The 10,732-nt window shown below is 47.8% G+C and overlaps 3 protein-coding genes across 5 annotated transcripts in view; 1 reads left to right on the top strand and 2 right to left on the bottom strand.

Moving 5' to 3' along the window:
* The window catches only part of GKN2 (gastrokine 2), a 34,730-nt gene that overhangs the window by 4,986 nt on the left and 19,012 nt on the right, over positions 1 to 10,732 (top strand). Inside the window, exon 2 of one of the 2 annotated variants that reach the window (XM_017837269.1) lies at positions 8,313 to 8,446. The exons of the other annotated variant lie outside the window; for it this stretch is intronic. The gene's annotated coding sequence lies outside the window, so the exon portion shown is untranslated. The remainder of the gene's footprint in view (positions 1 to 8,312; positions 8,447 to 10,732) is intronic. 2 annotated transcript variants of the gene reach the window in all.
* The window catches only part of LOC108508465 (gastrokine-1-like), a 32,386-nt gene that overhangs the window by 11,452 nt on the left and 10,202 nt on the right, over positions 1 to 10,732 (bottom strand). The gene's annotated exons all lie outside the window — the stretch shown is intronic.
* The window catches only part of LOC108508466 (gastrokine-1-like), a 3,333-nt gene continuing 2,562 nt past the window's right edge, over positions 9,962 to 10,732 (bottom strand). Inside the window, exon 5 of the mRNA XM_017837272.1 lies at positions 9,962 to 10,225. Coding sequence (XP_017692761.1) covers positions 9,962 to 10,225 — 264 coding nt within the window. The remainder of the gene's footprint in view (positions 10,226 to 10,732) is intronic.

The following is a 10,732-nucleotide window of genomic DNA, read 5'->3' as shown; positions in this document are numbered from 1 at the left end:
AGCCTCCAAGACCCCAAATACCTATCAAGTATGTGTCACAAAATCCTCTCATAGCCTCTGGAAATTCCATTAATGGAGTCATTCTCAAGAAAGGCAGGAGAAACTGGGCTGTATAATCCTCATCCCTGCAGTGCCCTCAGCAACTGTGGGAAGCAGCTTTGTCTGTGTCTTCCAACAACCAGAGCCAATGTGGCCATTGCAGTAACGTGTCACACTTGGACCCCTGCATCTGCACATCTTCCACCAGCTGCTGATTGCTTGAGTAGTTTGTATGGGAAAGGCACAGCTCAAGTGCTTGCCATGAAGGTTGGCTTACAGAACTAATGAGCCAGTAGAATAGCCAGGAAAAAGGGCAGGGAATGGGGCTTTGACTGGGTAAGCCCCTGGTCTTTTTCCAGTAAAAGATTGTCTCCTCTTTCAAGCTCTGCTCAAGGCATTCTGTTTCCATAGTAAAATTCTTGTGCCCCTGCGCAGCAAATTCCTAAGGCCAAGAGTTGTTCCAGTTTTCACCCTTTCCTCAAATTAGTGTTTTGTTCTGGACACACACTTACGTTTTCATGTGGGTTTTTTGCTCCTTACTGTCTAGCAAGAGTAAAACTGCTGGAAGTCTTTCTGGTTTCATCCTGGAAGCTTGAGCTTGATATTTTCCTTTGTAACTATGAAACATTATTAATTCTACTTGACCTGTCCTTGAGCCACAATTTTTTTAGGCTGGGACTCAATCCTGGTCCAGTCCTGATCTGCAGAGATGCTGAAGCCTTTCTGCATAACCCTGCCTTTATCTAGAGCATGGCCCACTTGAGTACAAATGGGAGCATGGGGAGTTATGTTGGTTTTTTGAGGTGTTGCTTCACTCTTTACTTTTCTCCCACTACCTCCTCACTCCCTGATAAAGTAAATATTTATGAAAAGTACCTGGAGAAAAACCCTGTGAGTCACCAGGAGAGTTTATCATGATCATATAATCTCCCCTTGACTTGATTGAATCCTTCTCCTTTAGATGTTAAAACTGTTGTTGAGCACTCAGACTTGAACTGAAATGGTGCAATTATACTTTTCACTTGATGCTCAAGATTCTTTGATTTTCTAGTAGATGATAGTGTCAACTAATGGGTCAAATTCTGGCAATTTTGCTTATATTAAGAGTAATTCTGTATCTTAATGATGTTACCAGTGGAGTTTTGGGGTTTTGATCATGGATCAACTTTTATGACACCAAGCCTGCTGGCAACACATGGGATCCACCTATCTCAAAGAGGGAAAAGGATCTTAGCTCAGGAATTGGCAGGGCTTGTTGAGAGAGTTTTAAACTAGACTCTCTACATCACTCTCTGCAACTCTCTGACAGGAGGGTGTAGCCAGGTGGGGGTTGGTCTCTTCTGCCAGGCAGTGATCAGTAAGACAAGAGGGCATGGTCTTAAGGTCTGCCAGGGGAGGGTTAGGTTGGAGATTAGGAAGAAATTCTTTACAAAGAGGGTAATCAGCCATTGGAATGGGCTGCCCAGGGAAGTGGTGGATTCTCTGTCCCTGGAGGTTTTTAAGGTGAGACTGGATGTAGCATCAGTGCCATGGTCTGGGAACCACGGCGGGGTTGGATGAAGGATTGGACTTGATGATCTCAGAGGTCCCTTCCAACGCAGCTGATTCTGTGATTCTATGATTCTATGAAGGACATGGGGACATAGCCAAGCTCAAGAGATAAGGTGTGGGAAGGGGAGAACTAGAGTGACCACCCAAGGAGCAAAAAGAGGCTTAAAAGGGGATACCTCCAGCAAGAACAAGCATCCAAAGACATAAGCACAGGACAGAATTATGGGGCATCCCTTTGCACCCCCATTGAGATGCTAACACAGTCAAATGCCTCTGTAAAGTGCCTGTAGACCAACTCATTCAATATGGGGAACAAAAAGGAGGAACTAGACATCTGTGTGCAGTCACAGGCCTTTGATCTCCTTGCAATTGCAGAGACCTGGTGGGACAACTCGGATGACTGGAATGTTGTTATGAGGGGATACATCTGTTCAGGAGAAAAGGCGGAAGGCAGGAGGGTGCGGTGGTGGAGTTGCCCTCTGTTTGAGGGGATTTTGCCCTCTACTGGTGGTTATTTGCCCGCTGTTTGGAATGTATTGAGCTCTGTCTTGGGGTGGATGAGAAGCAAGTGGAGAGCTTATGAGTTAGGATAAAAGGGAACACTAGTAAGAGCGACATCATTGTGGGTGTTTGCTACAGGTTGCCTGATCAGGAGGAGAAAGAAGTGGATGAAGCCTTCTACAGACAGCCTCAAAGTGACTGGTTCTTGTGGGGGACTTTAACTGCCCTGACATCTGCTGAAGAAGCAATACAGTGAAGCAGAAACAGTCCAAGAGGTTCCTGAAGAACATTGAAGTCAACTTCCTGTCAGAGTAGTGGAGGACCCCACAAGGAATGGTGTGCTGCTTAACCTCCTACTAACAAACAGATAAGGCCTTGTTGGAGAGGTGAAGGCTGGGGGCAGCCTTGGCTGTTGGGACCATGAGATTGTGGAGTTCAGTGTCGGGCTGTAAGATTGTAACCATGGACTTCAGGAGAGCTAACTTTAGCCTCTTTAGGAATCATCTTGGAAGAATCCTGTGGAAACAGGTTGTGCAGGAAAGAAGGGTCCAAGAGAGTTGGTTGATATTCAAGGGTCACTTCCTCCAGACTCAAGAATGCTTCATCTCAATGAGAAGAAATCAGGCAGAGGGCAAGAGACCTGCATGGATGAATAAAGAACTCCTGTTATTACTGAAGCATAAGCGGGAAATATACAGGATAGAGAAACAGAGTCAGGCCACTTGGAATCATAGAATCAGAGAACCAGCCAGGTTGGAAGGGACCTCTGAGATCATCAAGTCTAACCCTTGATCCAACCCCGCTGTGGTTCCCAGACCATGGCACTGATGCTACATCCAGTCTCACCTTAAAAACCTCCAGGGACAGAGAATCCACCACTTCCCTGGGCAGCCCATTCCAATGCCTAATTATCCTCTCTGTAAAGAAATTCTTCCTAATATCCAACCTAAACCTCCCCTGGCAGAGCTTAAGACCATGCCCTCTTGTCTTACTGATCGCTGCCTGGCAGAAGAGACCAACCCCCGACACTACACCCCCGACACTACACCCTCCTGTCAGGGAGTTGCAGAGAGTGAGGAGGTCTCCCCTGAGCCTCCTCTTCTCCAGGCTGAACAGCCCCAGCTCCCTCAGCCTCTCCTCACAGCACTTGTGCTCCAGTCCCTTCCCCAGCCTTGTTACTTTTCTCTGGCCCTGCTCCAGCCCCTCCATGTCCTTCCTGAGCTGAGGGTCCAGAACTGGACACAGCACTCCAGGGGTGGCCTCACCAGAGCTGAGTCCAGGACAAGAATCACTTCCCTGCTCCTGCTGCCACCCTGTTCCTGATCCAGGCCAGGATCCATTGGCCTCTTGGCCACCTGGGCACACTCTGGCTCATGTTCAGCTTCCTGTCAATCCACATTCCCAGGTCCCTTCCTGCCTGGCTGCTCTCCAGCCACTCTGGCCCAGCCTGGGGGGCTGCCGGGGGTTGTTGTGGCCAAAGGGCAGGACCCGGCACTTGACCTGGTTGAACCTCATCCCCTTGGAATCAGCCCATGGATCCAGCTTGTCCAGGTCCCTCTGCAGAGCCCTCCTGCCTTCCAGCTGATCGACACTCCCCCCCAACTTGGTGTCATCTGCAAATTTGCTGATGATGGACTCAATCTCCTCATCTAAATCATCAATAAAGATATTAAACAGAACTGGGCCCAACACTGATCCCTGGGGACACCACTGGTGACCAGATCCCAACTGAATGCAGCACCGTTCCTCACCACTCTCTGGGCCCGGCCCTCCAGCCAGTTCCTAACCCAGCACAGGGTGCCCCTGTCCAAGCCATGGCTGCAGCTTTTCCAGGAGTGTGCCATGGGAGACAGTGTCCAAGGCTTTGCTGAAGTCCAGACAGACACATCCACAGCCTTCCCCTCATCCACCAGGTGGGTCATGTGGTCATAAAAGAAGATCAGGTTAGTCAGACAGGACCTGCCCTTCCTAAACCTGTGCTGGCTGGGTCTGATCCCTTGTCCATCCTGTAGGTGCTGTGGGACTGCACTTAGGATGATCTGCTCCATAACCTTGCCAGGCACTGAGGTCAGGCTGACAGGCGTGGAGTTTTCCGGGTCCTCCTTGCAGCTCTTTTTGTGGATGGGCGTGACATTCGCCAACTTCCAATCGTCTGGGACCTCCCCAGTGAACCAGGACTGTTGGGAAACGATGGAGAGAGGCTTGGAGAGCTCTTCTGCCAGCTCCTCATCACCCTCCCATCTGGTCCCATAGACTTGTGGGGATCCAAGTGGCTCAACAGATCGCTGACTGTTTCCTCCTGGATTACACAGGGCTATTCAGCTTCTTATCTCTGTCTGCAAGCTCCAGAAGCCAGCTGTCCTCAGGACAACCTGTCTTACTGTTGGAAACTGAGGTAAAGAAGGTGTTAAATACCTCAACCTTTTCCTGATCTTTGATAACTATATTCCCACCCATGTCCAATAAACAATGGAGGTTTTCCTTGCCCCTCCTTTTGCTATTGTTGTATCTGTAGAAGGACTTTTTGTTATCCTTCACAGAAGTGGCTAGATTGAATTTAAATTTTGCCTTCGTCTCTCTAATTTTCTTTCTACGTGACCCAACTATATTCCTAAACTCTTCCTGAGTATCCAGCCCTTTTTTCCATAATTTGTAGGCTCTCTTTTTTACCCTAATTTCCTTCAAAATCTCCCTGTTCAGCCAGGCCGGTCGTCTTCCCCCTTCTTGGCTTGCCTTTCGGCACACTGGGACAGCTCCTGTGCGCTCAGGACTTGCTTCTTGAAGCATGTCCATCCTTCCTGGACCCCTTTGTTTTCAAGGGCTGTTTCCCAGGGTACACTCTGAATCAGTCTTCTGAATAGGCCAAAATCTGCCCTCCAGAAGTCCAGTGTAGAGGTTTTATTGATGGCCCTCCTTGCATCCCTGAGTATTGAAAACTCTCTTATTTCATGGTCACTGTGCCCTAGATGGCCTCCAACCGCCACATCTCCCACCAGCCCCTCTCTGTTTGAGAACAGAAGGTCTGGCGGGGCCTCATCCCTGGTAGGCTCATTTACTAGCTGGAGCAGGAATGAATATAGAGAGGTTGTCAGAGTAAGTAGAAATGAGATAAGGAAGACCAAGGCCCATCTGGAATTAAATCTGGCCAAGGATGTCAAGGACAACAAGAAGGATTTCTTCAAATACATCAACAACAAAAGGAAAACCAAGGCTAATGTGGGCTCATTAGTTAATGGAGAAGGGACCCTGGTGACAGAGGACACAGAGAAGACAGAGTTACTGAATGCCTTCTTTGCATTGGTCTGCACTGATAAGACCAGCCCTCAGAGATCTCTGACCCGAGGCCAGCTTGGAAGAAAAATTTCCCTTGGTCAAGGAGGATTGGGTTAGAGAACACCTGGGCAAATTTGACATCCACAAGTCTGTGGGCCCTGATGAGATGCATCCACGAGTGCTGAGAGAGTTTGTGGATACCTCAGTGAGGCTGCTCCTGATCATCTTTGAAAGGTTGTGGCAATCAGGAGAGGTGCTGGGTGACTGGAGGAAAGCAAATGTCACCCCAGTCTTCCAAAGAAGGAGACCCAGGGAACTACTGGCCAGTCAGCCTCCCCTCCACCCCTGGAAAGGTGATAGTGCCTCATTCTGGAGGCCATCGCTGTCCACCTGGAGGACAAGGAGGTGATCAGGAGAAGTCAGCATGGATTCACTAAAGGTGAATCATGCTTGACCAACCTGATTGCCTTCTATGATGAAATGACAAGCTGGATGGATGAGGAGTGGATATTGTTGATGAATGGATTAGCAGTGGATACTGTTGACCTCAACTTCAGCAAGGCTTTTGACACTGTCTCTCACAACATCCCCATAGGCAAACTCAGGAAGTGTGCACTGGATGTGTGGACCATGAGGTGGATTGAGAACTGACTGAGCGACAGATCTCAGGAGATCATAACCAAAGGCACAGGGTCTATTTGGAGGCCTGTCACTAGTGGTGTCCCCCAGGGTTCAGTGCTGGGCCCGTATTGTTTAACTTACTCATCAGTGACTTGGATGAGAGGGTCGATGCCTCCTCAACAAGTTTGCTGCCGACACAAACATGGGAGGGGTGGCCGATCCCCCAGAGTGCTGTGCAGCCCTTCAGGGGGACCTTGACAGGTTGGGGAGATGGGCAGAGAAGATATGTGTGAAGTTTAGCAAGAGCAAATGCAGGTCCTGCACCCAAGGAAAATAACCCCAAGCATTGGTACAGACTGCGGATGACCTGCTGGAGAGCAGCTCTGTGGAGAAGAACCTGGGGGTCCTGATGGACAAAGAGTTGTCCCTGAGCCAGCAGCATGCCTTGTGGGCAAGAAACTTAAATGGTGTTCTGGAGCGCATTAGGAAGAGCATTTCCAGCAGGTCGAGGGAGATGATCCTGCCCCTCTGCTCAGATCTAAAGAGGCCACATCTGGAGTCCTGTGTCCAGTTCTGGGCTCCTCAGTACAGGAGAGACATGGAGCTCCATGGTCCAGTGGAGGCTATGAAGATGGAGACTGGAACATCTCTCTCACAAGGACAGGTTGAGAGAGTTGGGCCTGTTTAACCTCAGGAAGAGGCAACTGAGAAGGGACTTCATCAATGTCAGTGTCTGCGGGGAGGTGTCAGGGGATGGACGAGGCTCTGCCTTGGGGTGCCCAGCAACAGGACAAAAGACAATGGGCAGAAACTGATGCCTGGGAAGCTCCACCTGAATATGAGGAAGAACTTCCGTCCTGAGCAGTGACCAAGCCCTGGAACAGGTTGCCCAGAGAGGCTTCGGACTCTCCATCACTGGAGATACTCTAGAACCATTTGGACACAATCCTGTGCCATGTGCTCTGGGATGACCCTGCTGGAGCAAGGAAGCTGAACTAGGTGACCCACTGTGGTCCCTTCCAACCTGACTCATTCTGTGATTCTGTGATTGAAAATATTTGGCCATCTGAAAATAACAGAGAAATTAGGCTTTCTGTAACAATAAATGTTGCTGTGTTGTAACAACATATTGCTTGCTCTGCCTGTTTCTCTAAGTGTAACAGATGAGGAAAGAGGGGTTTTATTTGGGGAAAAATTTAAGAGGCTTCACTTAAATTTGAAGTATGGAAGGCACAAGGACTGCTTTGAGAATGTGGCATCATTGTGAAATGTCATGTTCACCAAGGGGTTTGGGGTCATGGCTTCCTAAGCTAAACTTCCCTCTGCCTGAGGCCTGGGGAAAGTGAAATTAGAAGGGTTACAGCCCTTCTTATGTAGCTCCTTCCTTCAGCTACTTCATACAGAAGGCACTTTGAGGACTCTAGTGCTTGGCTCCGAGCATGTGTGCGCTGATTTCAGGTACATTCCTGGGAGATATGTGATAAACTGTGGGGGAAAAGCCTCCAAAAAGCAAGGCTTTCCTGTTGGAAGTATATCCAGGCTTTGCCTGAGACAACCAACTTGGACTGTGTTCTCTCTTGCAATCGTGTTAATTAGTCAAATGCTTTTTAGAAATTAATCTTTAATTTTTGTCTTTGTCTGATGAGCAGAATTCAATCAGTCAGTAGAAGCTGAAAACTATGAGATCGTGGTTACCGCTCAAGTTCTCCTTCAGTGAATAACTGTGGATCTCCCAGGTCGCTCTGCCCTTACCTGTGTCTAAGCACATTGATGCTTAGGAAAGCAGGAACTCATGTTTCTTGGGTGTTTTTCAGAAGAAATGAGTATATAAAGGCATAATGACTAAGGGAAAGTTAAATTGGGCTTTACTTCAAAGGCACTTAAATTCAAGTAAAGCTTATTGCAGCCAACTTATGCCTTGGTTGGACTCCTTGAGTGCAGAGGAGGTGTAGTCTGCCGGCAGTGGGAGTGCAGCGCCCCGTGTTTCAATATGTTCATGTTGTACCCACTGTGCACAAGGTCTTATATATGGTGCATGAAAGTAATAAATTACTAAAAGAAAAGACTTATAGTTCCTCTAATCAGACTGCTAAGAAGTTGTTCTGGTTCATGACATGGCTGGAGTTCCTTTTTATTTCACTCATGTATGTTTGGTATTAAAACACAGATAAAACTACTAAGAAGTTTCTTTCCAGTCCCTACTGGAAAAGGAGTTTGAGAAATGCCAAGGAGAAGGCAAAGTAGGGCATGACAAGAGCTGAATGATTGTATTAAGGTACTAAATCCCTCCTAAACTTTGTTTCTTGCCTATTTTTCTCATTCTTCAGTGTCCACAAAATGAGAACTGATGGTCTGTGAGGGAATTAAAAAAACTTGAACCATACCGAAAAGGAAGGAGTTTGACAGCAACGAACTCCTGCTTGTGTCTCTCCTCTGCTGGGACTGCTGTGTGCTCATCCAGGTAATTCAGATGCTTTTCCCCAAGGCCTGCCTCAGGGAACTCTGCAGCCTTTCAACCCCCTACACAGTGAAGCCTCTGAGGCCAGTGAGAGGGTGCCAAAAACTGAAAGACTTCATCTGACTGGTGTTTGTGCTAGATAGATTTGTATTCATCTGGATAACCCAGAGCATCCTGCCCTTTCTGTTAGAGAAGAGGAAATAATCTTGATTTTAAAATTCTGAGGAACAGGGACCCTGCTTTGCTAAAAAAAAACAACAACATACTCTGATTCCCCTCTAAAATTCTCAACTGTCAAATGTTTGGGCTTGGCTTCTCACTCTGGTTGATTTTTATCTCTGACAGTGGCTTGACCAGGAGAGGATTGGGAATCTTTTACTGTCTCAGGTGATCAACAGTTGTGTTTATACTGTGTAGGCATCTTTGAAGGGCATTTTCAACCACTTTAGTGTTCAACATGAGGCCATTACCCAGTCCCTGCTATTCACTGCAAAAGAAAAGACTTGATATTATAGGTAAAGAACAACTCGGTAAATCCCATAAAGGAGACTCCTCTTGCCCTAAAAAAGGTAGATTCATTGCTTTGTCCTTCCTTCTTTCTGCCTTTTGTGCCACTTCAATAAAGACTTTTTATGTGAGGCATCTTTCTCTGCACAGGGAAAGGAAGGTCGTAACTCTGAACGGGTTGTTTGTAACGTACACACCCCAGGGCTTGCCCAGCTCTCTGGGTGTGCCCAGTGTTGAGAGCTGGCAATGAAATGAACATTAGAAGAGCTCGAGGGGGTCAGAAGAGAGACAGTCAAAATGCTTTTTGTGGAATTTCATAGATGACTGAGGTGCATAGCAATGAGAAACAAACCAGAGATGTTCTATGCAAAAGATTTTTAATTGAAAGCTTTGGTCACCAATTGATCTGTTTCAGCATCTGACCCACCAAGACCAAAACTCTTGACAGAGGAAATGCAAGGGAAGAAGGGCACCGGGGTTGGCTTTAGGCAGCAGCTCTGGAGCCCTCACACTTGCTTCAAGAAAGCGGAGAGCTGTGGAGCTCGTAATTTGGGCCATTTTCTCTGCAGTACTTCAGCTCCACAAGTCGCAGGACATCAAGTGCAGTGCATGATTGTGTATTGTAGGTGTAACTGAGTCCTTTAAAAAAAACCACAAATTACTATGAGTTAATAGCTGAGATATTGGCAGGTAATCTATGAGGGTGCAATTTTGTTGCTCAGAGCAAGCAAGGTTGTGAATAATTGCTGCAATAGAAATGTTATAATATACAAATAAAAGATTCTTTTTGGAGTCACGAAACACTAATGCAATGAGACAATAGTGGTTCATAGAATTACCCCTTTTCTTAGCCAGGGCATTGACAAGGAAGTCAGCCTGAAAAATTCTGAGCCCAAACTTAAGGGCTTAACCCCAGAAAGGGGTAGTAAGGATTTGGAGCAGGTCATTTCTGCAGGCTGGGACTCAAGCCTGGTGCAGTGCTGATCTGCAGAGATGCCGAAGGCTTTCTGCCTAACCTGAAGCTCTTGCTTTCTGTCCGTCTGGAGTTGGAAGAGGACCACTGGTGCAGTAGTCATTCCCCAAGGGGAAAAAAGTGCCAGGTGAGAGAGAGACAGAATTGATTTGCTTGCACTCACCTTGAACTTCATAAGCTCTGTAGGTGGTGAGTCCACTGCACATAGCAATTGTGTTTGCTCCGTAGGAGTTGAGGTTGTTGACCGAACCACTGGTGACAAAGGTGAGCTTCCTTGCAGGTCTTCCAAGACTCACTAGGTTCTAGAGACCAAAAGAGAGCATTCAGCAAGATCAGTGGCGTGATGCGTTTCACGCCGGGCATATGGCGAGTTGTGCAGTGACGAACCGGTGCTTGGGCTGTGACCACCCCCTGCCTTTAGTGGTGCCTTTTAATGACCTGGGGCCCATGGGAGCAGTAGTGTGCCTTGAAGACAGTTCCTAAGGCAGCCCTTTGTAAGGCAGTCAAGGTGCAGGGAGCCTAAGGAGAAGGGGCAGCGCAAGGCAAGCGCGGAGCAGTAGCCGAGGAGCGCAGCCAGTGTGGTAAGACAGATGTTTGAGCAAAGCATTTGCTCGATCACTGTCCTATCCCCTCCCAGAGCTACTCAGGCTGGAGGCGTGGCAGGAGAAGTTTTCCTACTTAAAGGCTTTGTTGCCTGGACCAAGCCCCTGGATGCCTGTCAGAAAAGAGAGTCTGGACAACGGCAGCTGCAAGGCAAAGGTCTGAGCTGACAAATGCGGGGTGGTATTGCAGGGCCTCTGAAGGCCTTG

This window comes from Lepidothrix coronata, unplaced genomic scaffold, assembly GCF_001604755.1.
Source record: "Lepidothrix coronata isolate B3197 unplaced genomic scaffold, Lepidothrix_coronata-1.0 Scaffold301, whole genome shotgun sequence".
NCBI lineage: Eukaryota > Metazoa > Chordata > Aves > Passeriformes > Pipridae > Lepidothrix > Lepidothrix coronata.
Note: the sequence above shows the minus strand (reverse complement) of the source record. Positions and strands in the feature narration are given on the sequence as shown.